The 27,717-nt window shown below is 61.1% G+C and overlaps 1 protein-coding gene across 1 annotated transcript; it reads left to right on the forward strand.

Annotated features, from left to right (window-relative positions):
* Positions 1–27,480, forward strand: LMOD1 (leiomodin 1). Its single transcript, XM_027565896.1, has 3 exons — positions 1–446; positions 24,794–26,242; positions 26,756–27,480. The coding sequence occupies exons 1-3, from the start codon at positions 186–188 to the stop codon at positions 26,780–26,782; spliced, it is 1,737 nt and encodes a 578-aa protein (XP_027421697.1). The 5' UTR covers positions 1–185; the 3' UTR covers positions 26,783–27,480.
* Positions 27,481–27,717: the final 237 nt, after the last annotated feature.

The raw sequence follows: 27,717 nt of genomic DNA on the forward strand, positions 1-27,717 counted from the left end.
CCAGGTCCACTAGCCCTAGGCTCCCTGCTGCAGCTCCCAGATCACACTTGGGCACCTGTGTGGGCCGGGCGGGGGGAGCGCGGCCTGGACCACCGGGGGTCTGCTGCATCCAAGCCAGCACGCAACCTGTCCCAGCCCACCCGGACCCCTGCCGCCCCACAAGAGCCGCAGCCCACCTCTCCAAGATGTCCAAGGTAGCCAAGTATCGCCGGCAGGTGAGCGAAGACCCTGACATTGACAGCCTGCTGTCCACCCTGTCCCCCGAGGAGATGGAGGAGCTGGAGAAGGAGCTGGACGTGGTGGACCCCGACGGGAGCGTCCCCGTGGGGCTGCGTCAGAGGAACCAGACTGAGAAGCCGTCCACGGGCGCGTACAACCGGGAGGCCATGCTCAGCTTCTGTGAAAAGGAGACCAAGAAGCTCATCCAGAGGGAAGCGTCCGTGGATGTGAGTGGGAAGGGGGTGGGGTGGGCGGGGGAGGGGGCGCGATGCGGCGGTGGGGGCGCGCTTTCCTGGGAAGCAGACTCCCTGTTGGCAGAGCACTGTCACCGCCTGCACCCCTCTTCGCCGTCTCCTGGAGCAGAGGCCAGGTGTGCCTGGGCACCAGCACCCACGCATCACGCGAGGCTGCTGGCTGCCAGGGGGCGGTGGCACCCTTGGGTGGGCTCTGTCAGTTGCCTCCTCCTGGCTCCGCACACCTGGCTGTTTCCTCCCGTTCCTCCCACCCTGGACAGTCTCCTGCCAGCCCCTCTTAGTGGAGCAAGGCTCACTTTCCAGCCCCGGCTGCCTCGCGGCCTGTGGACCATGTGAGGCGACAGGTCAGCTGGGCGTCCCAGGGTGGGCTCTGCGCCTCCACCCACGGCTTCCGTCTCCGTCCCAGGGGTGTGGGGTGTGTGCTTTCTGGAGGGGCCTCTGGAGGGGGCAGCCCCTCTTTTGGGGGTTGGGCCGCTTGGCTGCAGGATGAACTGTTTCCCAGCCTCTGGGTGTTCAGCGGCCGGGAGGGGACAGAAGAGGGCAGGGGTTGCTGCTGGCCGTGTCCGCCGCTTTGGGCCGGCTTCCGCAGAGTGGCGTTCTGTTCTCCTGGGTCTCTGCCTGTGATCACAGGGGGGCTTTCCTGGGACGAAATAGCCTGGCCTCGCCGGAGGGTGACTTTGTCCGGGTCAGGAGTGTCTGGTGGGAGACCCTGCTCAGCGACCCCCGGCCACCTCTTTGTGCGCCCTCCGCTGAGGGGCCCGCCCAGCTGGGACAGCAGCCACAGAGCCCATGGAGGGCATGTGTGGCCCCCTGAGGGTGGGGAGCTGGGGCCCCATCTCTGCCCTGCTCCCCGGCCTGGGCTCAAAAATTTGCCAAGATACTGGGAGGGCGGGAGCTGTTCTGTGTTATGCAGAAATATCAAATCGTATGCTGGGCACCAGGAACTAGCAGAGCAATAGCATCTTAGGTCAATTATACTTCAGTTTTAAAAGTCGGGGAGCCTAAGGGGAGCCAGGAGCTTATTATCTTGGGGCAAGGTCCAGGCCCAGCTCTGTGGTGCTGGGTAAATGCTAAAACCCCGAAGGGAAAGGCGGCGGGGTGGGACATGCTGCAGGGGCTGTGCCTCGAGGGGCTGTCGGGACCCACGGGAGGGGAGTGAGTGCCCCTGGCACTGGTGCTGCTGTCCAGGCCCCGCTGGGCCCCTCAGTCCCAGGCCCTGAGCTCTGAGCCCACGGCTGCAAAGGTCTCCGGCTGCACAAAACAGTCCTGATCCGAAGCAAGGCGTTCAGGCCGCAGAGCCGGGAAGGGCTCCCATGCACCTGGAAGTTCCTCCGGCGGGAGCTGCCCATCCTGGCCGGCCGTGGGCACCAGGTGGACACTCGTCTCACGGGCAGAGCCCGAGTTGGGGGACACGGTGGTGCCTGGTCGGGGAGGTGCCCCTGGGCTGTTTACCTTGGGAAGAGGCCCTCAGGCCCCCAGCGCCTTCTCCAGGCTAGGCTCCTGGAGGTGGGCAGAGTCCCCTGTGTCACTTGGGGGTGGGAACATGGGCAGGAACCTGGGGCATGGCTTGGTCAGCACACTTAGCCAAACAGGAGCCTGGTATGAACGTGGCTTTGAAATACCCAGTCTGAGGACCAGTGTCCCTCGCTGAGACCTGCCTTGGTCTCCTCGTCCCCGCCATGGGGGCCAGTGTGACCAGCTGGTCCAACTCCTGGGCCAGTGTGAAGCCAGAGGGACTGAGGCACGCAGAGCACTTAGCGAGCTGGGGGGCCGTGGACACGCGGTAACCGGCGCTCTGACCTGGTCAGCTCGCCGGGTCAAGGGGCCCGGGAGCTGGGGAGCCAGCTGGAGGGTCAGGGGACCGGCGACCGGCGGGCGGGGCAGGGCTGGGGTGCCTCTGGAGGAGAGAGTAAGGCTCCGACTGCGACTGACCTGATGACAGTGTTGAGGCTGTGGGTGTGCTTGTGAAAGGATGCTTGTCTTCTAGATGGGAATACGAAATACCTACGGGAGAAAGCCTGCTGGGGTAAGGGAACTTGTTTCAAGGACTGTGGCAAGGGGACTGGGCAGAGTGTCCACTGGAGGACAGGTGCGCGTGCCGGAGCTGCTGGGAGACTGCGGGGCGCCGTCGTGTTCGCCTCTCTGCTTCTGTGGGTGTGCTTGAGATTTTCTGTAGTAAAATGGTGGCCGTTTTTTTTTTAATAGACAGAAACCAAGAGTGGAAGGCGGGCCCAGCCTGCATCCTAAGCTCTGGCTCTTCCTGAGACAGGGCCCTGGACAGGGCCCCCAAGTTCTGTACACTGGCTGTCGGGTGGGGGGGGTCTAGGCTGTGGCAGAGACCTTGCTCTGCTTCTCCCGCACCGCCTGCTTCCTCTGGGTCAGCTCTCATCTGTCCTTGGGTCTCAGGCGCCACAGCCTCCAGGGAGTCTTCCCTGATTTCCCCCGCCCCCCGCAGGGTCCGGCCCCTGTCTGATCTGAGCGATCCAATCCCAGGCGTGCCCACCTGATCCCAGCCCATGCTGCCCTCCTGCCACGCTGTTTCTGAGTCTGCCGTCTCATGCAGCTCCTGTGGGTCTGAAGGACAGGCTAGCTCTGTCTGGAGAGCAGGGGTCAGCAGGCCCCTCCCTCCCCTAAAGCCGGGGTGTGGGGGGGTGCCGCCCCTGTCCTCCTGCCCAGGTAGGAGATGGCCGGCAGGTGTGCAGCCAAGAGTTCAGTGAAACCCTAGTCCCAGCTCAGGTTTCGGGAACCGGATCCCACCGGTCAGCTGCGTGCTCTCTTTCCTTCCCGAGGGGGCGGGGACCTCCCACCTGCCCCTTCGCACCCCCACGTGGCAGGGCCGGGATTAGCACCTGCGCTCAGCCAGGAGCGGGCAGCTCAGCTGGCCTGGAGGAGGCCTCGGTGGGTTCCCCCTTGGGGTAAACTCCAGAACCGACCGGAGGCCCCCCGTGAGCCACTGCGCCCACGCCTCCACACTCACTCGGTCGCTGCCCCCACAACCCCCAGCTCCAGACTCAGTCCCCCTCAGTGTCCGCAGTACCCCCGCTGGGGGATGTGGAGGAGCAGGGCGGCCCCAGCCCTTAGGCTGCCCTTTGCCGAGAGCCCTGGGTGGCACGGCTCCTTGCTTAAGGAGATTAACCCCGATGGGTACACAACCAAAATAGCCTGGAGGCCAGGCAGAGGGGAGGAGAGGGGATAGGAGGCGGGCACCAGGCAGGTCCAGGTCCCACCCTGGACCGAGAGCTGCCTCCACCCGTCCGGGCTGAGAAAGAGCCACTGACCATTTCTTAAACTAGGTGGTGGGATCCGGGTGAGTTTGTTTTAATCACTGTTCTCACTCATGTGTTATGTAGTTTCTTCCGTCTATGTAGAATATTCAGTTTAGTGAATTTTGAGCAAGTGAAGCTTGCTCACAGCCTTCGACTGCTCCTGGGGGCTGCTCCTCCCCAGCAGGGGTTCAGCTTGGTCCAGGGGATAGAGGGGAGGGGGCAGGACCACGGAGATCTGACGCTGGAGAAGCCCAGCAGTGCTGGGGGCGCAGATGGGCAGGGTGGGATGAGTGTCCCACTGGCCAGCAGGAGGTTGCTACCAGCATCGGGCAGGTGGGGGACTCAGGGTCCCCAGGGTGGGAACAGAGCCCACACTCACCGTCTGCCCCCCACCCAGGAGGCCGGAACATTTGTGTCAGACCACAGCTCAGCTGGGCCCAGGGTGCTCGGAAGACGGGGTCCAGGCCACTGCGCTCACAGCAGCCGGGGGAGCAACAAAGCATAGCTCAGTGGAGGGGGTGGCGGGGGGGTAGTTACTGCTCGACGCCTGCCAAGTTGGATGAGCAGGAGTAGTCTTTCCAGATCATTCTGAGCTTGTTTACTAGATCGCTTCTGGTGTAGCTGGTGAAGGAAGAAAGGGTCTGGATTCGGAGTCTGTGCCCCCAGGGCTGACTGGGGTGGGGGGCGCCGCTGGTGTCTGGAGCCCGAGGGGTCTGGGCGTGACTCTGCTGCGGCCCCTGACCAGCTGGAGAACTCAGCTGCTCCCCTTAGGAAGGGAGCTCATACTCAGTGCTCAGAACTTCCTGGACCATCAGTGTGGCTCCTTGAGTCAACAGCGTTACCTGTCAGATGACCTTGGAGGGGACCGTGACCTTGGAGGGACTGTGATGGGCGCTGGACATGGCACAGAGACTTCCCCTCCCCCCCAATCCTGCAGATTTCAAGCCTGGGTTTGCGCCAGATCAACTTTTTCTCAATCTCTCATGAGGTCACACAATGCCCTGCTGGGGGCAGCGAGGGGCTGAGGGTCGGTGTCCGGGAGGCCAGTGGGAGGAGAGTGTTTCATCACTTCCTGCCCCCCCCCACCCCATGGCCTGGTTCCTTGAGCCTCTGCCTAATTATTTCATGCTCAAGGGCCGAGTCCCAGGGCTGGATGCGAGTGGGGCGGGGGAGCTGGAGGAGGTTTTGACTGTGACCCCTCCTTGTCTCTGGGATCCCTGCAGAAAAGACCCCCTGGTTGTCAGGACGCTGTTCACAAACAACTAGGAATTGGACACCCTCCTGCCCACACCCTCCGCCCCTCTCCCACCCCCACCCCCAGGGGGGTCCTCGGCCCTCCGCCTGTCACATCCTCAGCCTGTCTTCCACGTCCCACGCGGGGCCAGCAGGACCCCTCCTGCCCTGAAAGGAGGACCATCCCAGCACAGAGGGTGGCAAGCTGGACGTCAGGGCAGGATCTCCAGAGGCAGCTGGACTGGGGCTCAGACCTGCCCTTTGCTCTCTGAGCCCGGGATGCTCACCCACGAGACAGAAGTCATGCCCATCACCAGTCACAGAGGCACGCGGCAGGCTGGGGGCTGGGGATCTGGAGCTGGGGCTGGGGGCGCCACCCTCTCTCCAGTCCCTATAGGCAGGGTTCACGGACCGTGTTTGTGTTTCTAAGGGGGCAGGCAGATTCCACCACATCATTAACTCTCCAGCAACCACGTGAGTTCCTAGCAGGCACTTTCTAAATCCTGGGACACAGTAGTGAGGAAGACGGAGGGGCTGTGGTCCTGAGCTCATGTTCTAGTGGCTGAGATGGACAGTGCTTGTACAGACCATTCACAGCATCTTCACACAGCACAGGTAACATCTGTTTGTTGTAAAGAATGACCTAGTTTTAGGAAAGCGTGTAGGACCGACCTTCTTGGTGGGGGAGATTCCAACCAGGCACCAGGGAGACATTGCCCAGAGGTGACAAGCAAGCAGGCAAGGGGTGGACTGAAGGGTCAGCCACAGGCTATCCAGAGGATAGGGCAAACGCAAGGCCTGCAGCGGGAGCAGGGACAGCCGTCAGAGGCCAGCCAGGCCTGTGACTGGAGTAGGGGAGCCCTGGGCCAGGGCATGGATGAGACTGGGAGTAGGCTGGGTTCAGGTGAGGTGGGGAGGGGCTCAGGAGGTATAGGAGGTTCAGGCAATGCTGGAGGGTCAGGCAATGCAGGAGGTTCAGGTGATGCTGGAGGGTCAGGCAATGCAGGAGGTTCAGGTGATGCTGGAGGTTCAGGTGAGGCAGGAGGTTGAGGTGATGCAGGAGGTTCAGGCAATGCAGGAGGTTCAGGCAATGCAGGAGGATCAGGTGATGCAGGACATTGAGTTGATGGAGGAAGGTCAGGTGATGGAGGAGGTTCAGGTGATGGAGGAGGTTCAGGCAATGCAGGAGGTTCAGGTGATGCAGGAGGTTCAGGTGATGCTGGAGGGTCAGGTGATGGAGGAGATTCAGGTGATGCAAGAGGTTCAGGTGAGGCAGGAGGTTCAGGCAAGGCAGGAGGTTCAGGTGATGCTTGAGGTTCAGGTGATGAAGGAGGATCCGGTGATGCAGGACGTTGAGGTGATGGAGGAGGGTCAGGTGATGGAGGAGGTTCAGGTGAGGCAGGAAGTTCAGGTGAGGCAGGAGGTTCAGACAAGGCAGGAGGTTCAGGTAATACTGAAGGTTCATGCGATGAAGGAGGGTCAGGTGAGGCAGGAAGTTCAGGCAATGCAGGAGGTTCAGGCAATTCTGGAGGGTCAGATGAGGCAGGAGGTTCAGATGATGCTGGAGGGTCAGGTGACACAGGGCATCACAGGTCAGCCTGGGGAGCTCCCGGTGGGTGGGATGGTGTTGGAGGGTTTTGAGCAGGGGAGAGATGTGATCTGATCTCAGTTTTTGGAAGCATCCATCATTCTGCCAGCTGCATTGTCTGCAGGAGGACAAGATTGGAGCTGAAGGGTCTGGCAAGAGCTCAAGGATGGTTTGGGGAGAAGTGCTTAGATACGGGAAATGCTCTTCAGGTAGCACAGCCAGCCCTGACTGAACTTTTGGGGTCCAGAGAGGAGTGGGGGGCCCAGTCCGGTCTGACCCAGGGGTACATCTGGTGCTGTTTATTGACGTGAGCTGGGGTTTGAGGTGAAGGGTGCTTGATGAGTTCAGCAGACCCCACAGGGAGTGCTGGGTCGGCAGGTGCAACTCCGAGTCGGAGTCTGGGAGCCCGAAAGGGGAGGTGATGCCGAGACTCCTGAGCCTGGAAGAGGCACTGAGGGAGCAAATGTGGGCCAAGGACCCTGTCCCTCCAGCAGGGACTCTGACTCACCAACGTTTCGGGTGCTCGAGGAGGAAGAGGGGCCCTGAAGGAGCCTGGGGAGGGAAACGGGCTCACGGGCTTGGGGCGGGCGTACCCGCTGCTTCCGTTCCAGCTGAGAGACGCAGTAAGAGGAGAACAAGAGGCGCTGTGATCACTGGCAAGACGGGAGCCACCAGCACCCGGACAAGATGCGTGCGCGGGCACGACTGGGGGCTTCCCTGGGGTCCGGGGTTATGACTTCGCCATCTAATGCAGAGGGGTGTCAACTCCATTCCTGGTCAGGGAGCCAGATCACACATGGCTCTGGGTCAAAAAAACAGAGCGTAAACAACCGAAGCAGTATTGACACAAGTTCAATAAACACTTTAAAAATGGTCCACATCCAAAAAAATCTTAAAAAATAAAATAAAATAAAATAAAATAAAGAGTGGACTTGAGGAGGATGCAGGGGAGCGGGGAGGCCTGCAGACAGGACCTGAGAAGCTTCCTTCCGACAGGAAGTGAAGAAATGGGCACCAGTCAGGGGTCAACATGGATGCCAGGAGTGTTTGTTTAAAAGATGGGCTGTTACAGCGTGTTCTGTGCTATGAGGAGAGTCGGTAGTGGGGGAGACCCTCAGGCACATACGTACTGTGGGGTGGGGGGTCGCCTCCCACACTGAGGGGGCACAGCGTGGCGAGTGTGGGGAGCGGCAGGGAGCTCGGCCTCTCATGTGTGGCCGGGTGCCTGTGCTGCTCTGGGGGGCATGGGGTTGCCGACCAGGGGCGACTGGTGGGCAGGAGCTGGGAGGCTGTGGTCAGAGGCCCCGAGAGAAGTGCTCAGTGGTTCCTGTATGCCAGGAAGACACGAAACGCCCCCAAGGGGAAATCCGGCCTGTGAGTGCCAGCAGCACCAGCTGCCAGAGCTGCCCCCAGGCCCAGCAGTCCATCGCCTCCAGGGCACTGATCCCTGTCTCCAGGCCACCATGCCCAGTGGTGGCCAGGGGGGTGGGCCAGGCCCCAGGCTCCCTCCCTGCCGGACGGTCACTAGTACGCAGCCTCGAGGGAGCTCCGAGCCTTAGACAGCTTCACTTTCTTTCTTCCTTTTATTCTTCAGCATCTTGTCTATGTCTTCTGGACAAGAATGGAGTTTTTTCTAGCATGTTTGTATTGAAATATAAAATACATACAGAAGTGTACAAAACATGAATACAGATTTCCCCGATTCTCACAAAGTGAGCGAGAGCCAGTGTGACAGCACCCCCACCCCAGCCCTCCTCCCTGCCCCGAGGATTTTGCCCGCTTAGAATCATATTTTAAACTGTAGAGTGTGTCCTGTCATCCATCTTCACATTTGTGAGACAGCCATGCAGCTTTGTTTGATTTTCACCGTCACTGCCGTATCTCCTTGTAAGAGTTTACCATGATTTACTTGTCATTGAGCAGTTGACGGGCGCATGGCTTGTCTCCACTTGGGTGGTGTTACAGACCATGCTCTTATGAACACTTTTGCGTGTTTTTGAGTGCCCCTATGATTTCATTTCTGTTGGAGACAAGCCTACAAGTGGAATTGCTGGAACACAGAATGCGTAATGGAGTTTCCATCTCTTTACTGCTGAATGGAGGTGATCCTACTTAGCCTGGAGTCTCTGAGGATGGGGCAGAAAAGCTTGCAGAGGTTCTCACCCAGTGATCTGTGGACGGCAGGCATTTAGTCACGCGATGGCCCTGGCTGTCACTTCCCCGGGAGCCCATCTTTGAGGGCAGCCGGATGCCTTTGCATCCTGGGGCACCACCTGCCTCATCGCAGGCCAGGCCCTCTGCTCAGACCTGGAGCTGCACTGAGGCCCCGGGGGTCAGTCTCTCCACCCCTGGACTCTCTCGGAGAAGGAGGCCTCTTCATCCAAGGCAGCCAGACCCGCCTCCGCGTTCAGACCCTTCAGCTTCACCTCCTTCCCTGTGTAGCTTCCGTCTTAGTCATTCTCAGCGTCGACCTCGCTTCTCACTCTTGGTCCCTGCCTTCCGTCACCCGCCTGGATGAGACTCACCCTCTGGCCCGCCTGCCCAGCTGCGTCTCAGACCTGGAGAGAACCACACGGCGGCTGTGTCAGGGTGTGTCAGGGCCACTGTGGGTGGAGCGTGGCCTCAGCCAGGCCCTGAGCCCCCTCTGTACTCCCTCGCTTCTTACAGAGTCAGCCTCACCCCAGCGCTCCACACCCCCCAGACCCCGGGGTTCCGAGCAACTGGAAGCCTTCGGGTGAGAATAGCCTCACGTTCCTCTTCTGCTTCCTCCAGACCCGTCGGCTTCTGAGGGCGTAAGGGCCCCGCCTCCCGTCTCACCCGGGAAAGACGGGCCAGCTGCCGGGTCCTCCAACACCCTGCGCCCCACACGGCTGTCTTCTCTCCAGGCCTGCTTCTCTCTCTGTCTCTCTCTGTGTTTCTGTCTCTGCTCTCTTCCTGCCCGCCACCCCCACAGGACCTAGGATGCGCTCCCCACCCCCTGGGCACCCTCCTGGGCACGTTGGCTCGGCGGGTCTGGTCCGTGTGCTTCCTCTGCCCCCCGACTCCGCCTCGCCCCTCGATGCTCAGACCAGCCCTCTGGCTTCCTTTCCTCTCCAGCTGCTCCCGCCCACCTTCCCTGGGGTCCAGACTGCGTTGTGCGCAGGGCCTTGCCCTCCACCCGGCCTGCCCGCCCACTAGCCCAGATCTCCATTCTGAGTCCAGATGGTTCACTTGCCTCCTGGACTCTTCAAGTGTCTCAAGTTCAACTGGTCCAAGAATAAATTAATCATCAGCGCCCTGGAGCCTGTGTCCCCTCCGCCTCTGTGCTCTGCTGAACAGGGGGTTGCCTCACTCTCTGCTGTGCCCCCAGTTCTCCTGGCAACAGAACCCTGATGCCCTGGCCTCCCGGCCCCGTCATCCACCCCGCTCTCCACCCCCCATCCCTCCCCACTCCTCTGTGTGCAGGGCCGGCTCCACACACACCCACACACAGCCGAAGGCTGAGGGGACAGAGGAGGAATGAGTGAGTGCCCTTCTCTTCCTGCTTGACGGGACTTGCAGAAGTTATCAATTCATCTGTGCTTTTTGGAGATTATTGGAAAACATGACTTTGTGTCCAAAGCCTCAAATGGAGAGAGACTTGGCGTGATCCCTTTTTTCCAGTTCCTGTAACAATCTGTGGAGTCATCCACGAGTTTACCCCCTTGGGCCCCCGCACCCGGAGAGGCCCAGCCCTGTGTCCCCCTCGGTTTGTTCCGGACAGAGTGAGCCTCAGCGACTCAGTTTTAACTTCCATTCTCTCCTTCTCTGATTGTCTCTTACCGCCCCGCCCTCCCCCGCCCCAGGGACCCGAGGTCACAGGCTGCATATTTAGCCAGACCCACCGAGTTCTCCTCTGATCTCGGGGCCCCTGAGACACACTGAAGAGGGGATTAGCGACCAGCTCCACGTTCAGCCGGCTGGGCCGTCGGCACCCGTCACCGGCTCGTCCTGAACTGTCTGCAGGACCTGGCGTTTCGCCTCTACACCCGGAGCAGGAGGCGGCTCCTGCAGAGAAGCGGCTCCAGGCAGGCCACCCCTAGAGCCCAGCGCGGCCTTGTCATGGCCTTGCAGGCCTGCCCACGGAGAGGCTGGGGTCCGGACATGCCGGTTCTGACCCAGGCAGGCACGCCGTGCCTCCTGAAGCCAGACGGTGAGGCTGGAGCGAGCAGGGAGCAGGCCCTTAGAGACGAGGATCAGATTTCCCTCCAGGGCTCTGCAGGAGGACCAAGCCCTGCAGAGAATTAACCTCACGACTATTTCCTCAGTTCTCCCAGAGATGCTAAATAGCTGGTCCCGTTCTAAACACAGAGGGAAGAAACTAATTCCCTATGTACGCTGGACGCCTCAGGGCATTCTCCTGCAGTCCCCACGGATGTGGGCGGACCATTTGCCTTGACCTTTGATCTCTGCCCCAGAAGGGGTGAGCTGTTTTGCTTGTACCAAATGTCCCCAAGATGGATCATCTCCCCTACTCCAACGGCAGGGGACTCCTCCTTCCGCGCCCTGCCCCTGTGCACTATTTGGAGATCATGCGCACTATTGCTGAGCCACCAGGACAGCGTCCACTAGTGACCCAAATGCCGAAGACACCAGTGTCCAGCGGCCGGGGTTCCTGCGAGTTGGGGGAGGCGGAGGCTTTGTGTTTTACTCCCTACCCTGTCACTGGAGGTGCTGCTTCTTCAAAGAATAATTTATTTTAAACTTTTTATTTTGCATTGGGTTATAGCTGATTCACAATGTTGTGATAGGTTCAGGTGGACAGCAAAGGGACTCAGCCATGCGTGTGCACGTATGCATTCTCCCCCAAACTCCCCTCTCAACCAGGTTGCCGCAAAACATCAAGCAGAGCTCCCTGTGTGCTGTGCGTGGGGAACCGTGCTGGTTGGTTATTCACATTAAACACGGCAGTGTGCACCTGTCCGCCCCAAACTCCCTGAGTAGCCCTCCCACCATCCTCCCCCAGATCCCTCCCTGAGTAGCCCTCCCACCATCCTCCCCCAGATCCCTCCCTGAGTAGCCCTCCCACCATCCCCCCCCAGATCCCTCAGGCTCCTTTCCTGACCCTGTGAGTCTGTTTCTGTTTCCTAAGGAAGTTCATCTGTGTCATTTCTTCACAAGATTAATTTATAATTGTGGTGTCATAAGGCTTATTATGCTGCTGCTGCTAAGTCGCTTCAGTCGTGTCCGACCCTGTGCGACCCCAGAGATGGCAGCCCACCAGGCTCCCCCGTCCATGGTATTTTCCAGGCACGAGAACTGGGGAGTGGGTTGCCATTTCCTTCTCAATGCATGAAAGTGAAAAGTGAAAGTGAAGTCGCTCAGTTGTGTCCGACTCTGTGCGACCCCACAGACGGCAGCCAACCAGGCTCCCCTGTCCCTGGGATTCTCCAGGCACGAGCACTGGCGTGGGTGCCATATAGACGATATCAAAACACAGGGGAAAGAGAGGAAACAACCCGTGACTCCTGCCCCGTTAGCTCAGCGAGGCAGCTGTGGTCACGTCTCGGGGGCAGGTGTGCGCACACGTTTTCTTTTGTCGCTGAGGTCACTTCATGCACAAACACACACACTCACACATGTGGTCTCCTGCTTATTATTATTACTCTTTGCTTATCACTTGATAGTCGTCACTTTCCCACATCACTAAAAGTCCTTCCTGAACATCACTTTCAGGGCCATTACCCTCCATTGTCCAGCTGGGCTGAGCCATTTGCCTATATTTGGACATTTCCATGGTTTCCAATAAACGCACTTTCCCAGTCCCCAAGTGGATCCTGGACACAGGCTCCTTCCCTTGGCCTTTGGCATCCGTCCCTGGAGACACGGAGCCAAACCCCAGGATAAACAGAGCTGTTCACACACTGTTCCCAGCTGAGCCCCGTGGACAGATGGGCGAGACAGACTCGGGAAGGAGAGGAAAAACAGTCTGGACGCGGGAGACTCTGGGGCTGATGCTCGCCCCAGGATGGGAGACGAGCGGCTCCCCAGAGCTGTTGGTAGAGGCTTGAGGTCCTGCTGGGCGGCAGCTGCTCACCCCGGGACCGGGTCGTCTCTGCAGTGTGAAGGGGCAGCCGCCCACCCTGGGACCGGGTTGCCTCTGTAGCGTGACGGGGCGGGCGAGCGGGCTTCTCTCGGCAGTGGGAGCAGAAAGTTGTTCCTACTGACAGAGAGGACAAGGTTCCAGCCTGGGAAACTGCAAGTGTGGGAAGATGTCAAACGGGACACCCTGGACACCCTCCTACTTCTGAGAACCCAAGGGCCCCCCAAGGCCCCAAAGCCCAGGCACCAGTTCCCACCCCAGAGGAGCAGAGGACGGGGTCTCGGCCCCGCAGCCGCAGGCAAGCTCTGCGACGTCCTGGGACGCCGCCTACCAGCCCCAGCCGTCTCCCACGGGCTTCCCCACACACCACCTGAGTTCCCTCGCATCAGTCTTGCAGTGTAGACAGGATAGGCAGGGTTTAGCCTGCTTGTCAGACACAGGAGCCGGGGCCAAGGAGGTCAACCAGCTGCGACGAGGGAGCATCTCCAGTGTTTCCTCCTGACTTCACGTCAGCAGGAGAAAGAAGCCTCTCGACCTCCATTCAGGGCCTTCCCTCGAGCTCGGTGCAGGCGGTGTGCCTGCCGTGGCAGGGGCTGCGTCTGGACCCGCTGGCCTGGCCGCCTCGCCCTCAGGGGTCCCGGGCGGGCTCCTCCCTGACGCAGACCCAGAGCTCCGCCAGCTCCCACCCACCCCTAAGGCCCCCCAGCTGTGGTCGCTCCACTCGCCCCTCCCGTGACACCGGGTCACTGAGGGTCTTTAGGAGTCACACGAGCCCTTGCTACTTAGGCTTTGATGCTCATCACAGATGGGGAGGAGCGGAGGGAGGAAACCGCCCACACCGAGCAGGTGCAATCACTCTGGACTGGCCCTGCTCCGCATGCGACTGGTCCCCGTGCAGGCTGGGGCGGAGGGCGACAGTCATCAAACTCCTAGGGCTCAGTGGGGAAGAGAGTATGAAGCATCTCATCAGGAATTTTATAGTGATCACAGGTAGAAATAATTTTGGGATGGGTTTAAAACATTCATTTTTATTGATGCTTTTAAAACACAGGATTTATTAGAAAACCTTGTGATCACCCCTCCCTGTGTGTGTCCCTCGGGCATATCTTCACAGAGACGAATCTGCCGTGGGCCGGGTGTGCACATGTGTGTGCCCACTGGTGCGTGTTCTCGGGATGCTGGGAAATGGCAGGATAGGATTGATTCAAGGTTGTTCAGTCGATGCTCAGAAACATCGATCTGTAAGGTTAGTGACTGCCCCTTCTAATTCAGGGACACTGACACTTCAGCACACACATTATTCAAGTTCACTTCGCTTGTTTTCTTTACTTTTTTCAACGTGGCTACTAGACCATCGAAGGTCAAGGGTGTGACCCCCATTATGTGTGCACTGGATTTGTTGCCGTTTAGTCACAAAGCCGTGTCCGACTCTTCTGCGACCCCGTGCTGTGGGATTTCCCAGGCAAGAATATTGGAGTGGGTCATGGGCTGGTCTAATATAGTATTTTCAAAAACGGTCCCAGGCACATAGGCTCATTTTATATATTCAGTTCTTTGTCTAGTCTTTATCCTTTAGAAATGAAAGCAAGAGGAGATAAACACAGTGTGTAAAATAAGATTTTGTTCAGTATAACCTTTCTATCATTGTTTCTGTGATTAAGAGGAAGACCTCTTCTAATTATCGTTAAATTTTTATTGTGATAATTCATATACCATAAAATTCAGCCTTTTAAGTGTGCAATTCGGGGGTTTTTTAAACTAATTCACTAAGCTGTGCTACCGACTCCATTCCCTAATTCCAGGATATTTTCGTCAGCCCCAGAATAAAGCCCGCACCCACCGCAGCTCCTCCCCAGCTTCCTGCCCCCAGATCCCGGCGACCCTCCCTGTCTCCATGGCTCTGCCAGTCCTGACGGTCCCTGTAACGGAGACGCACAGCACGGGTGGTCTCGGGGGCTGGCCCCTTCTCCTTACCGAGCTTTCAGGGCTCACCTGCGTTGGATACAGCACTTTATTAGTCTCATGGCTGAACGGTACCGGCTTGTGTGCGGACAGCGCACTGAGTTTGTCCATCAGCAGCGGAAGGATGTCTGTGCTGTCTCTGCTTCTGGCCTCTGTGAGCGGCGCCGGTGGTGAGCGTCTGCGTGTGCTCTGGCCTCTGTGAGCGGCGCCGGTGGTGAGCGTCTGCGTGTGCTCTGGCCTCTGTGAGCGGCGCCGGTGGTGAGCGTCTGCGTGTGCTCTGGCCTCTGTGAGCGGCGCCGGTGGTGAGCGTCTGCGTGTGCTCTGGCCTCTGTGAGCGGCGCTGGTGGTGAGCGTCTGCGTGTGCTTTGTGCGACGGGTCTGCGTGGACTGAGGCTGTGTGTCACCTAGGGCTGGGCTTGCTGGGTCAAAGGGCGATTCGGGGACTGCCAGCGGCCTTCCAGAGTGCTGCAGCATGAGCTGACTTTTCCCGCAGCCATCCTAGCTGGGGAGAAGCTCTCCTCAGCGGCTTTGCTGACCTCAGAGGACACAGGTTGACTTCAGGAGACAAGGTGGCCTGCCCTCGAATGCCCGCCCTCTTCCTGGCCCTCCTCCAGTCGCCCCTTATCCTTGTGGCTTCACTCTTGCTCCCACATTTGCCACCCCCAGATCTGCCTCTCAAGCCCAGGCCTCTCTCCCGAGCCATCTGGCTTACAGGTCACACTGGGTCGTCCTGGACCAGGAAGCCATCATTTCATGTTCCCCAGCCCCCACCCCACCCCCACGTCCCCCAGCCCCCACCCCACCCCCACGTCCCCCATCCCCCACCCCACCCCCACGCCCCCCAGCCCCCCTACTCCATCCTCCTCCAGATGGTTTAAAGCATCACCACCTCTCCAGCCAACTGAGATGGAAGTCCTGAGACCAGTCCCCACTTGACCAAAACTTGTCTGCTATGCTGAGTGGGCGTAGAATTCGCCTCCTCGTGGGCACTGCTCAGCCTTAGCCCAGGTCACGTCGTGCAGAACTGTCTCCCTGGCACACAGGCTGACTGGCCCCTCCCGTGTAAACATGCGCCTTTCCGTCGCCTGTCCTGTGAGGCCCACGCGTGCAGTCTGGGGTCTGCAGTGACCTGGCCTCAGGGTGCAGTTCCGGGCTCAGCCTCTCCAGGTGTAAACCCCAAGGCGTGCTGTGCCCCGTCGGACCGTCCCACAGGAGCGTCCTCGCCTGCCTCCTGTCCCAGCCAAGCCTCTGCAGGGGTTCCCTGGGAGGCTCCAGTCCCATCCCCTGCATGACGAACAGCGAGGCTCCCGTGTGCCACAACTAAACAAACAGACTGGAAAACTAAGTGGCCCTCGCCAGTGAGTTCCGGACTCTCGGATTCAGCCTGCCGGGGGTGGACGTGGGCCCGCAGGGCCCGCGGGGCAGAGGGCAAAGCCACTTGTTTGTTTCTACAAGCGCTTCCCCGGTTTCTCCAAAAAAGGGTTTGCTACAAGCTTCTTGCCATGAGTCACCAGACCAGTTGGCCAGAGACTCAGGTCCCTGAGGACCGCAGAAACACCAGGCCGGGCCTTCAGGGTCAAGGAGCCGTGGCCAGACCCTTGCTTCTGCCCAGGAGGGGGCTCCGAACCGTCCTGGGGGGCGTCCTGCCTGGGGCCGGCCCAGCACAGCCATGGCCCCCACCGACCGGAGCCCCCTCCTCTGCAGGGAAGCGCCCGGTGACACCAGACGGGCCCTCCCTTCTTTGTGAGGCTCTCGGAGCTCCTGGCAGGGGTCAGGCCCCAAAGTTGCCCCGGGCAGGTCTCCCTGCCCTGGTTGGCAGTTCCTGTCTCTCTCATGGAGTGCTGGCCCTGAGGACACTGGGCAGCCAAGGGGTAGAGTCCGCTGAGGTGCTCTGTGTGAGGGCCGGGCCGCCCCCTTTTCCAGAAGCTGCTCTCCGTCCCTCCACTCACAGGGCAAAGTGGATGCAGAGCTAGCCTGGCCGCAGGCTAAATGTTGTAGACGGTGCCCTGGGGCCCAGGTCCACAGCCTCCCACCATCCGGGGAAGTAAAAATGAACTGTTTGCACTGGCCTAGGAGGCGGTGCCCACACCCCTCCAGCCCTTCTGGGAGGCCCGATATTTATCACTGACTTCTTAATCACTGGAGCTGGGCCAGGCAAGGGTCGGGCTTCATGGAGGGTCCCGGCACAGTGCGGCCAGGCTGCGTGATGGGGTCACCGGCCACCTTTGTCCCCGCCCACCCCCCGCCCCTGGCCTAAGGTATCTCGGCTTTTGCTTTTTTCTTTTTCTATGAAACTGAAATATTTATTTGACAGCACTGGGTCTTCGTTTTGGCTAGTGGGTTCTAGTTCCCCAGTCAGGGATCACACCCAGGTCCCCTGCATCGGGAAAGCAGAGCCTCAACCACTGGGCCACCGGGGAAGTCTCGGAAACGGAAATATTTAAAGGCAATTTATTTTGTGTGTGAAACAACTTTTGTTTTTTTTCCTGATCATAAAAGTAATTCAGACCTTATCTGTTTGTTTGGAAAAATGTTAGACGGCCAGCTCCTAAAACACACCGGATAAACCTGGCGGAACTCAAGGGCTGTACTGAGACCCCTCACGGTTAAGGCTGGGGTGAGAGTTTATCAGCAAAGAGGAGCAGGAGCCTTCCGAGCAGTGGGAGCAGCTCTGCAGAGGCCCATGGCGGTGCTCTCCATGGCGGTGGCAGGTGGGCAGGCGGGGGTCACGGTTTCTCCCATAGGGGCCGATGGGGGGCTGGAAGGTCCGTGCCCAGAGAGGCCCGAGGCTGTAGTGGGAAGTGGGACCTGGGGAGGGCAGGCCCTGGGAGCGTCTGCAGCGACCCTGGTGACGGCAACAGGAGCCTGGACCAGAGGTGCACGAGGGGGCTGAGGGGTCGGGGGTTAGGCAGTCGAGGCAGGACCTGGCTTGGGTCCAGCGACGCCCCTTCCAGCTGAGCTCAGGCTCCTGGAGAGTCCCGGTCAGGCAGGTGACCCGCCTCACTCTTGCCCACAAACCTTCCTTGGCAGTGATGGGGTGAGAACTGTCAGTGGAAGGCGGCTCCAGCCCAGAGGGGAGCTCCCGGGAAAGCAGCGGGGAGCCAGCCGGTGGGCGCCTGGCCTAGGGGTCCGGTCCTGAGGTTCACGGGTCTCGTTTGGAAGGGCACGCTTGGTCTCTCCCCACTGCTCTGCCTTTCGGACAAAGCGGTAAAGGCTGAGCATGAAATGTCAGATGGAGTAAGGTGGCTGTCAGGGCCCGGCCTCTGGCCTCCCACTGCGCCTGGGGTGGCTCCTGTTCACAGGCTCCTTCATGGCCGTCCTGGCGGCAGCTCTGAGCTGCTGGCCCATCTGCCTCCCAGCTCCCACCTTCCCCCGGCTCTGAACGTCCTGGAGACTGGGGCCTAGCCAACCCAGGGCCTCTGGGCTTCTGCTGGGCTGGGCCTGCTTGGGGGAGGCCATGAGGAGCACAGCGGCCCCCTAGCTGTCTGTCTTTCCACAGGACTGCGGGCCCCCTGTGTCCTCGCCCAGCAGCCTGCCTCACTCTGCCCACACGTCAGACCCATGGCCTCAGTGGTTCTGGGCTGCAGGAGTGGCGGGTCAGGGTCCTCAGGACTGACCACCCAGCCCCGGTCATCCCGTGCGGCCCTCCTTACGCACACAAGCCCTGGGCGTTTCTGTCTCAGCGCCCGCCGTGTGGGAAACTAACACAGGAGGCGGAGATGGGGGCACAGACCCACTCCTGCAGCAGCTGAACAAGAAGCCCGATGGCTTCCGACCTTCGTTCCCACCAGGCTGCGTCCCCCTCTTGCCAACCTACCTTAGCAGAGGCCTGGGCACCCCCCCAGTCTAGACGAGGCTGTGGGCACCTCCCCAGTCTACCAGAGACTGTGGGCCCCCCTAGTCTAACAGAGGCCATGGGCACCCCCCTAGTTTAGCAGAGGCCGTGGGCAACCCCCCTAGTTTAGCAGAGGCTGTGGGCACCTCCCCAGTCTAGACGAGGCCGTGGGCCCCCCACCCAGTCTAGACGAGGCCGTGGGCCCCCCACCCAGTCTAGATGAGGCCGTGGGCACCTCCCCAGTCTAGCAGAAGCCGCGGGCAATCTCCAGTCTAGCATAGGCTGTGGGCACCACCCCCAGTCTAGATGAGAAATCCAGGGGGACCAGGGATGTGACTGCCCCCCGCGTGTCCCCCACCCCTCGGCTCCTTGGGGGACTCCCGCCCTGCCATCCCCACACCCCAGGGCTGACCCTCCATGTGTCCCAATCTTGGGAGCCCGGGTACGTCCTGTGCTTTGGCCACTCCAGGAAGGGTGGCGAAGAGGCAGGAGATCTGAGCTTGACTGCCAGCTCCCCTTGCTCCCCTCCTCCAACACGCCATCCGCAGAACCTGGAAAATGTTAGCACTAACCCCCGGAGCCTGCTCACCCTGTGCACACTCTGTTCAAAAGTGGCAAGCGCTCTGTGTTTATCTCTGAGGCTCTATGGTGATGCGACGGTCGTTCGGGCAGACACAGGCTCATGGGGACAGTGCGGCCCATGGGGATAGTGCAGCCCGAGACCCTCAGGGAGGCCATCCCAGGTGAGGCTCCCGAGTGTCCTCCTGCTGAGCCTGAAGCTCAGCTCACTCTGCCTGCCTGGACAGACAGCTGGACAGAGTGCTCAGGAGTAGCTGGACGGACGGCTGGTGTCAAGGCCTCAGTGCAGAGTTCGGGAAGCAGGATGCTGGGTGGAGGGGAAGAGGTTCAGAGCCCAGGGCTGGAGGCCTGGCCTCCACGGGGGACTGTGTGGTCTTGGGCTTCAGCTTCATCTTGTGTGAACTGGTGACAAAGACAGCCTCACGGAGCCGCGCTGGGGCGGGGGCAGCCACCGTCTGGACAGCGGGTGTCAGAGGTTCCCTGGCTGAGGGTTCGGAGAGCAGGGTGTGTGTGTGGGGGGGGTGACAATGCCCTCCACACGTGACCGAAGCTGGGAATGCTGCCAAGGTCCTCACTGGCAGGACGCTGGGGGTCCCCCCCATCCTGGCCGGGCAGTCCCCAGGTGGCCCTGCTAAGCCCAGCCCCTCCAGGGCAGCCCCTCTGAGCCCCTTGCCCGCAGTCCCTGGGCTCAGAGCCCGCCAGGCTCCAGGATGCCCTGGCATGAGGCTCTCCTCTGTGCCCGAGGGACGCGCATTCCAGGGCAGGCCCGCGGGTGGAGCCAGCACATGGCCTGTCCACCCACGGGCGGCAGGCTGGGCCCAAGCCCTCCCCTGGGTCCATGTGGACTGCTAGGGGACGATGCCCCCAGCCGCCCTCCTGACAGGCCCTGACCCGGTGCGGCCTCGTGCCAGGAGCTGGGAACGTGGGGCATCCCGGGCCTCAGACAGTGAGGGAAGGCTCCATGACCCACAGTGCGGGGCCCAGAGCCCAGCCAACCATGGAAACCCCACTCCCTGCCCCGCTTGCGGGGGCCAACCAGCCGCCAGTTACGGGCTGGAGCTGAGCATGTGTACAAGCCCTGAGCGCCCCAATTATGCTTCCAAGGAGAATGCCTGCCTTCCCTGGGGTCCCCCAGCTCCAAGCCGGTAGGGTTTCCTGCAAAGCCAGCGAACGCTGCCCGTGCAGCAGGCAGAGTTTTTTCCACAGCCCCCGGGCCTGCGGCTTTCTCCAGGAAGCTCAGCTGTGGCAGAGCCACAGTTCGGTCCAACGAGCTGGCCTCGGCCTCCCCTGAGGCTCCTGCCCACAGACCCCCAGGGACATGGGCACCTCCACCCCCCCAACCCCCAACCCCAGGAGCACCCGGAAGAGCTTCCCCCAAGGCAGCGGACTCCCTCGGAACTGAACTTCGGGCGAGCCCAGGCTCCCGTGCCTGGAAAGCAAGGGGGCTGGAGGGAGTGAGCACCCCAGGTCCCCATAAGTCCCGGCCCTGCGCTCCCCCTTCCTGTGGTCACATCAGCCCTCCAAGGGAGCTGCCCTCCCAGGGACCAACAGGGCCCCCAGCCTGTGGCCAGCTCCCCCCATCGCCCCCGTCCTGCCCTCCCGAGTAGACAGACGACCCTGACGGCTGCAGGGACTGACATCGGGGTCCTCAGGGGCCAGAGCCTCACAGGAGAATGGGGTGGGGCGGACATGAGCCCAGCTGTGAGACCCCGAGGGGCTGGTGGGGAGGGCGGGAACAGGACAGGAGGGAGAGCTAGGGGGGTTGAGCTCGGAGCAGGAAGGCCCCCGGGTGCTCTCCCAGGGCGGTGGAGCCAGAAGCAGCCCGGGAGAAGAAAGGCTGACATCTAAGGCGCCCTGCCCTACCCCGAGGCTGTCAGCGCCCCCAGGACTTCGGTGAAGGCTGGGGACAGAGAGCTGGCAGTCGAGTCCCTGCCCCTGACACAGACCCTCAGGCCCCCACGGCCCTGGGGACACAGAGCGTCTGGGCAGCGTCTCCGGGTCCTGCTGGGAGGGAAGGGCAGTGGTCAGCCTCGCGGCCGTGCCCCTCCTGAGCGAGCAGAGCTGGTCCTGCACCCCTGCACTCCCACTCGCTTTGGAGATGTTCCCCAGGCTCTCCTCCCTCTGGGGGCCTGCAGACGTCTCCTGTAGGTGTCTCGGGCTGGGACCACTCCTCCTCAGGGGACAGGTCACAGGAAGGACAGAGAGGACCTGGGCTTGCAGGGCACGTGTGGGTGGCCAGGCCTGAGCGAGGGTGGCCATGGGCAGAGGAGGGCTTGGCCTCTGCCCCCAGGGTTCTCACCTCTAGGGACCTCCTGACAGACAGGCTCCCTCTGTCTCCTACTTTGGCAGTGCAAGTGGGAAAGGCTCCCTGTCCAATCAGACAAGACTCCAGGAGACAGGGCAGCTGGGGCCCGAGGGTCACAGACACTGCGTCCCGCCTGCCGGAGACCTGTCGCCGGGTCCTGGCCAAGCGAAGGTGCAGACCAAGGGCCTGAGGGACTCGGGAGCCAGAGCTGCTTCTGACCCTGACCCTGACCCACTGCAGGCCTCTGCCACGCTTCACAGGGCCTCAGAGTTTTTCCGAGGTCATCCTTTCCACTCTCCTGTCTCCAGGAGGAAGTCCCAAATCACCCCCGTGGCTTCCCTCGACCCGAAAGCATCACTGCCTAGCCTCGTGCAGAGGCCTGCAGACCTTTGCCCATGGAGGTCCTGTCCCCCCACCCCACCCTCCCAGTGGAGAGGCCCGGGGCAGAAGCACAGCAGGATGCACCCCCAGCTCTGGGCTGGCTTCTCCTCCGATAAGCGGGGAGGAGCTGCTGCCCAGAAACCAGCCCTGCAGGGCGCGGGCCACTTCTCCTTTTAAGGCAGCATCTGCGTCCTCAGCCCCAGCCCCATCATTCCTGACTGTGTGGAGGAAACGATGATTAATCAGTAACCCCCGCAGCCCCCGCCACCGCCTGGTTTTCATTAGGTTCTTTTTAAAGGGCTGGTGCAGCCCCTCTGGAGCAGACACGCAGCAGGACCCAGTCCAGGAGGTGTGGGGGAGCCCGTGAGGACAAAGGCAGGGGGAGTCAGAACACGGACCTGCTGGGGGCGGGCGTGGGCACCAGGAGGCAGGCTCACCCCTGCTGGCAGCGGGGATGGGGGGCTTTGCCCCACAACCCCTGGGGAAGGTCGGAGGTTACATCAACTTGGGGGCCGCTAGTGAGACAGGCTGCAGCCTGGGTTCTCCTAAACACGGGGTGAAGCCAGCCAAGCTATCTCTCTGGATCCCCAGGTCCCCCTCCCTAGGTGAGGCCCGTGAGCACTGTGGGAACTCTGGGGGCAGCGGGCAGCGGGGCTGCCCATCTGGGGGCCTCACCTCCGTCTGGGGCCAAGGGCCCCAGGCCCAGCCTCAGCCTAGGTCTTCGAGTGGACAGCATCCGTGATGGAGCCACTCTGAACCTGGGGGGCCGGGGGGCCAAGGAGCTACCTGGCCAGGCTGTAGGTGGGTGGTCTGAGCATCCTAAAAGGGTGACTGCAGACACCCCCCACACAGCAGGCCCCTCGCCCACCTTGTATTTGCAAGCTTCTCTCCCCCTTTTGAATCAAGGCACGGTCACACCCGTCCTGCCCAGGCTGAAGCTGCTCTAAAGGGTCACCTGGTTCCGCGAGCCCAAGAGTGAGTGGGTGGAGGGGGGGCCTCCGGGCTGTGCGGTGACCCAGGCCTGCGGGGCAGGAGGAGGGAGTGTGCATTCCAAGGCCCTGGCTCACCAGGCCCCGTGCCGCACAGAGGAGCCAAGGATGCCGGCTTCTAAATACACCCCGGGCCAGTCCCCTGAGGGCTGTACTCGCGGCCCAGAACACACTGTTTCCACGGGACCGAGCAGTTCCCCTCTGGGGGCGTGGCGGGGTGGGGAGGCTCAGAATGCGGTGGTGGGCTTCCAGCCCCCCAGCGGCTCCTAGAGACAGCACGTGTCCCAGCAGTCAGGCCATCGTCCCCCTGCTAAGGGCACGGGGCATCCAGGGTGCCAGCTGCTCTGGAGTCCATCACACTCAAACAGTAAGCCTAATAATTCATCCTAGGCAACTCAGCTGCTCCCATGGCTCTCAGAATAAGGTGCTGACTTCACGCCCCTGCCTCCAGCTCAGCACAGTGGCCCCCCACGCCGCCCATCTCAGCAGGACCCGGTGGATCCCAGGCTCCTCACAGACAGCAGTGGTCCTTAGCAAAGTCCTTACTGGGAAAAGAAGGGAAATAATGTGGGCTTCTCAAAAAGCCATATATATGTGATATAAAGGAACATCCCATATTGTTACCGTCAGACCACAGTCTTCAGGTTATAAATAACCAACCCCTGAAAACTTCACAATGTCTATACAATTTTTTTTTAAAGATGTCATATGCACTTGGTTTGCTTTTAAAATAGTAAATAAAAACTTAATAAGGTCACCTGGAGAAGGAAATGGCAACCCACTCCAGTACTCTTGCCTGGAAAATCCCACGGATGGAGGAGCCTGGTGGGCTACAGTCCATGGGGTTGCAAAGAGTCGGACACGACTGAGCGACTTCACTTTCCCTTCGTAAGGTCAGCTGAGTCAGGAGGTTAACTTCCTTCAGGTAGGAATGCTGGTCATAACAGATTTGATTTTCTGTGGATTCTGTTTCCTTGGGCACTGCCAGCTAGGTCGTTTGTCATCTGAGGTCACTTAGAATCCACACCTGTGGCGTTTTCTGGGTCAGCATGAGGGGTGCGGGGCTGTACCTGGGTGGGCTGCCCCCCTGTGCCCTGTGGACGGACTGGCTGTCCCTGTTCTCCACTCTGGATTCTTACAGGCGTCTCCTGATGAAGGTGCTTCATGATAGCTCTGAAGGAAATTTCTAAACAATAAAATGTGTGTCGCAAATGGAAAACAAACAAACAAAACCACGGCCTGGGAACCATGTCTGGGAACGCGCCCCTTCCCTCCTCTGACCCCAGGCCCGGCTGCCACGCTGCTGGGGCTCGTGGGGACTGTGGGGCGCAGAGCCCCCTCCCCTCCCCTCTCTCGGCTCCCGAGCTGGGCGACTGGGCAGAGCGCCTTCCAGGGCTGAGATAGGAGGCGTGGCGACCATGCCTTGACTCAAAAGGGAGAGATGTGCTCGAAAATACACACTTCTTTGTTGTTGGGTTCCTATTTCTGCGAAATGAGGATGGTAGGCAGGATCTGTAAATATCCCTAACTGAGAAAATAAAGCACGATCGGGCCTTTGTTGCTCTCTCCAATCATTTTTTCCTTTGGAAAAGTCTTGGCTGTAAAACCCCAGGATCTGAGACTCACTTGACCTCCTTGGAGCCAGGCAAGGCCCCGGGGCTCCTGCCCAGAGCACAGGAAACATGGATGCCCATGAACCCAGAGATCAAGACAACTGATGCGTGAATGAATACTGTAAAAAAATCAAGTGTCATGCAAAAAAATCCAAAGATGGACAAAAGAGTAAAATCTCAAGGAAACATAGCAGCAGCCTTGGGGACGTTCCCCTTTGCCTCAGGTTGCAGCAAGGCCGAGCAGGTCCCCCGTCCCAGCTGCCCGAGACAGAGAGGGTGGCTCTGGGCCTGAGGTCTGGGGGTGAGGGCTGCAGCCTCCAGGGCTCCCTCCGGGACCTCACAAGGCGGGGTTTTGAGTCCGATGTCAGCGGGGGGCTCCGCACGCGACCCCAGCCCCACAAGGGGCTGTCAGCGGAGACCGTCCGGAGGTCCCCACACTGTCCCTGGGCGCCTTCCTCTCTCTCTGCAGCCAGCTCCTCATGTTTATTTTTCTTTTCTGCATTCTTAGGAGGGCAAGCAAGTGGAGACCAAGACAGATGCGAAAAAGGGAGAAGACAAGGGCAGAGATGCTGGCAAGAAGCCCCTGGGCCCCAGACGGGACTCAGACCTGGGGAAGGAGCCCAAGAAGGGTAGCATGAAGAAAAGCATCTCGAGGGACAAGGACGAAGCTGACGGCAGGAGTGCAGAGAGGCCCAAGGAGGAGAAGCTCGTCAGGGGCCTGGAGAAGGGCCGGGTCAGGGCCGTGGTGGACAAGAAGGAGGCCGGGAAGGAGGGGCCGGCCGCCCCCCGGAAGGACGAGGAGAAGCAGAGGAATGTGAGCAGAGACAAGGGCAAGAAGGGCGAGCAGCCCGAGGCGGCGAGCAAGACGGCAGCGCCCGAGAAGGCCAAGGGGCCGCGGACGGGCGAGGACACCCGGGCGGAGGCCCAGGAGTCGAAGGGGGGACGCAGGGACAGGGCCGCCAGGCCAGAGGACGAGAAGGCCAGGAAGGAGGAGCCCCACGAGGCAAAGGCCCCCCGAGAAGACAGCAAGACCCCAGTGCCAGAGAAACCCACCCCTGGTGCCCCTGCGAAGCCTGCCGACGGGCCCGCCAAGGCCGAGGAGGAGGCGACCCCCAGCATCTTCGATGAGCCCCTGGAGAGGGTGAAGAGCAACGACCCGGAGGTGACTGAGGTGAACGTGAACAACTCGGATTGCATCACCACGGAGATCCTGGTGCGCTTCGCCGAAGCGCTGGAGTTCAACACGGCCGTCAAGGTCTTTGCCCTGGCCAACACGCGGGCGGACGACCATGTGGCCTTCGCCATCGCCATCATGCTCAAGGCCAACAAGACCATCACCAGCCTGAACCTGGACTCCAACCACATCACCAGCAAGGGCATCCTGGCCATCTTCCGGGCCCTGCTGCAGAACAGCTCCCTGACTGAGCTCCGCTTCCACAACCAGCGTCACATCTGCGGCGGCAAGACCGAGATGGAGATGGCCAAGCTGCTCAAGGAGAACACCACGCTGCTCAAGCTGGGCTACCACTTCGAGCTGGCTGGGCCCCGCATGACCGTCACCAACCTGCTCAGCCGCAACATGGACCGGCAGCGGCAGAAGCGGCTGCAGGAGCAGCGGCAGGCGCAGGAGGCGCAGGCGCAGGAGGCCCAGGCGGGGAAGGCGCTGCTGGAGGTGCCCCAGGCCCGGCCCCCCGCCCGGGGCTCCCCCAGGCCCTCCCTGCAGCCACCCCCCAAGGCTGCTCCCAAGAACTCGCCGGGCAAAGGGGGTGCCCCGGCCGTGCCCCCTCCACCGCCGCCGCCCCTGGCGCCCCCACTCATCATGGAGAACCTGAGGAACTCGCTGTCCCCGGCCACCCAGCGGAAGATGGGCGACAAGGCCCTCCCCGCCCAGGAGAAGAACTCCCGGGACCAGCTGCTGGCGGCCATCCGCTCCAGCAACCTCAAGCAGCTCAAGAAGGTGGGCGCTCCTGGCCACAGGGCGAGGCTGGGGGGTGGACCTGCACTCCCTCCAGGGCATCTGTCCGTCCTCCCAGGAGCTTCCTCTAGCCCGTCCCCCATGTTTCTCCCGCAAGTGGAGAAGCACCTTCAGACACTTCCTTAAAGTCTTCCCATTCCCCAGGCCCACATGGCCTTTGTTTTAGAGGGGTTCTAATCCCCTCTTAGAACCAGTCAGGCCCTAGAGGTCAGGTCACCCCAAAGGTCTTCAAGAGATCGTCCGTCCCTGGAGAGCCGGCTTCTCAAAGCTCCTCCTCCAGGCTGACCCCACCCCTCCTGACCAGGTCCCTCCTGAGACACAGTGCAACCTCGACAGTCCCCCCAGTCATCGGATGGCGTCAGGTTTTTACAGAAAAGGGAAAGGGCCTCTTCTGCCTGCAGCTCCTCTGTTTGAGAGCCCAGGAGGAGAGGAGGGCAAGGCATCCCAGGCCCCCCTGGGGCCCCCTCCTCTAAGCCGTCTGCTCTGCCCTGACAGGTGGAGGTGCCCAAGCTGCTGCAGTAGGCCCGGGCTGCCGGCGCCGCCCGCCACGCCACACCTGCCCAGGCCCCGCTTCCCAGGGCCGCACGGACCCCGCCCACCACGCCAGCTGCCCTGCTCTGGACATCCCTGCCCTGCTCTGGGGGAGCTGGAGGCCGCGGCCACTCCACGAAGGGTATCTTCTCCCCTCGCTTCTTTTCTTGTCTCTGGCGCTCTCCACCACTGTCTCATCCCTGGAGCCGGCGGTTCTGGACGAGAAGAGTCCTACTAGCACGTGACCGAAAAGACGACACCCCTGGAGCCTGAGTGGCTGGCCAGCTGCCAAGGCCTAGGAGCTGGGAGGGGGGGTCCCTCAGGGGTCATGCGACGCATGGGCCCACTGCCCCCAGGGCCAGGATTCAGGCCTCTGAGGAGCCCTGGGGGCAAGCCCGCTGGGCAGGTGGCTCCCTGTGTGGGGCAAGGGTGTAAGACTGGAGGGCCAAGGGCTCAGGGGAGAGGGTGGAGGCGCTGAGGATACCCCAAACCCCTCCCCGCTAAGCAGAGGACTTGAGGGGCATGGCCTGGTGGGGGGTGGGCTGCGGCAGGGGGAGAGGACAGACAGCCGCTGTACCTGAAGACTGGATGCCAAAGCAGACGTTCCCTCACACTCACCTGCTGCTGTTCAGATAGCTGTGATCTGTCCTCCGTGAGATTTTATAATATATACGAGCCTTCAGCTGTGAGTGGCCGTGCCCACCTGGGTGCTGTCCCCAGAGTCCTGGCGCTGACCCCTGCTCGGGAAGCGCAGACTCCCCACCCTGTCGAGCCGCCCACACGGGAGCTCCTCGCAGGGGCCGGACTCAGTCAGGGTTCCTGCCCGGGGTCCCTGGGCGCAGCGCCGAGGCGGGTGGCGGAGCCAGGGCCTCAGTGGCCACATGAGGCGAGCGCTCCGCGCCGCTCCGCGCCTCCCGGTGTGGGCT

This window comes from Bos indicus x Bos taurus, chromosome 16, assembly GCF_003369695.1.
Source record: "Bos indicus x Bos taurus breed Angus x Brahman F1 hybrid chromosome 16, Bos_hybrid_MaternalHap_v2.0, whole genome shotgun sequence".
Classification (NCBI taxonomy): domain Eukaryota; kingdom Metazoa; phylum Chordata; class Mammalia; order Artiodactyla; family Bovidae; genus Bos; species Bos indicus x Bos taurus.

Coding starts and splice junctions, on each gene's coding strand:
- LMOD1 (XM_027565896.1), top strand. CDS start 186: ATGTCCAAGGTAGCCAAGTATCGCCGGCAGGTGAGCGAAGACCCTGAC. Junction 447..24,793: donor AGAGGGAAGCGTCCGTGGAT/GTGAGTGGGAAG, acceptor CTGCATTCTTAG/GAGGGCAAGCAAGTGGAGAC. Junction 26,243..26,755: donor ACCTCAAGCAGCTCAAGAAG/GTGGGCGCTCCT, acceptor CTGCCCTGACAG/GTGGAGGTGCCCAAGCTGCT.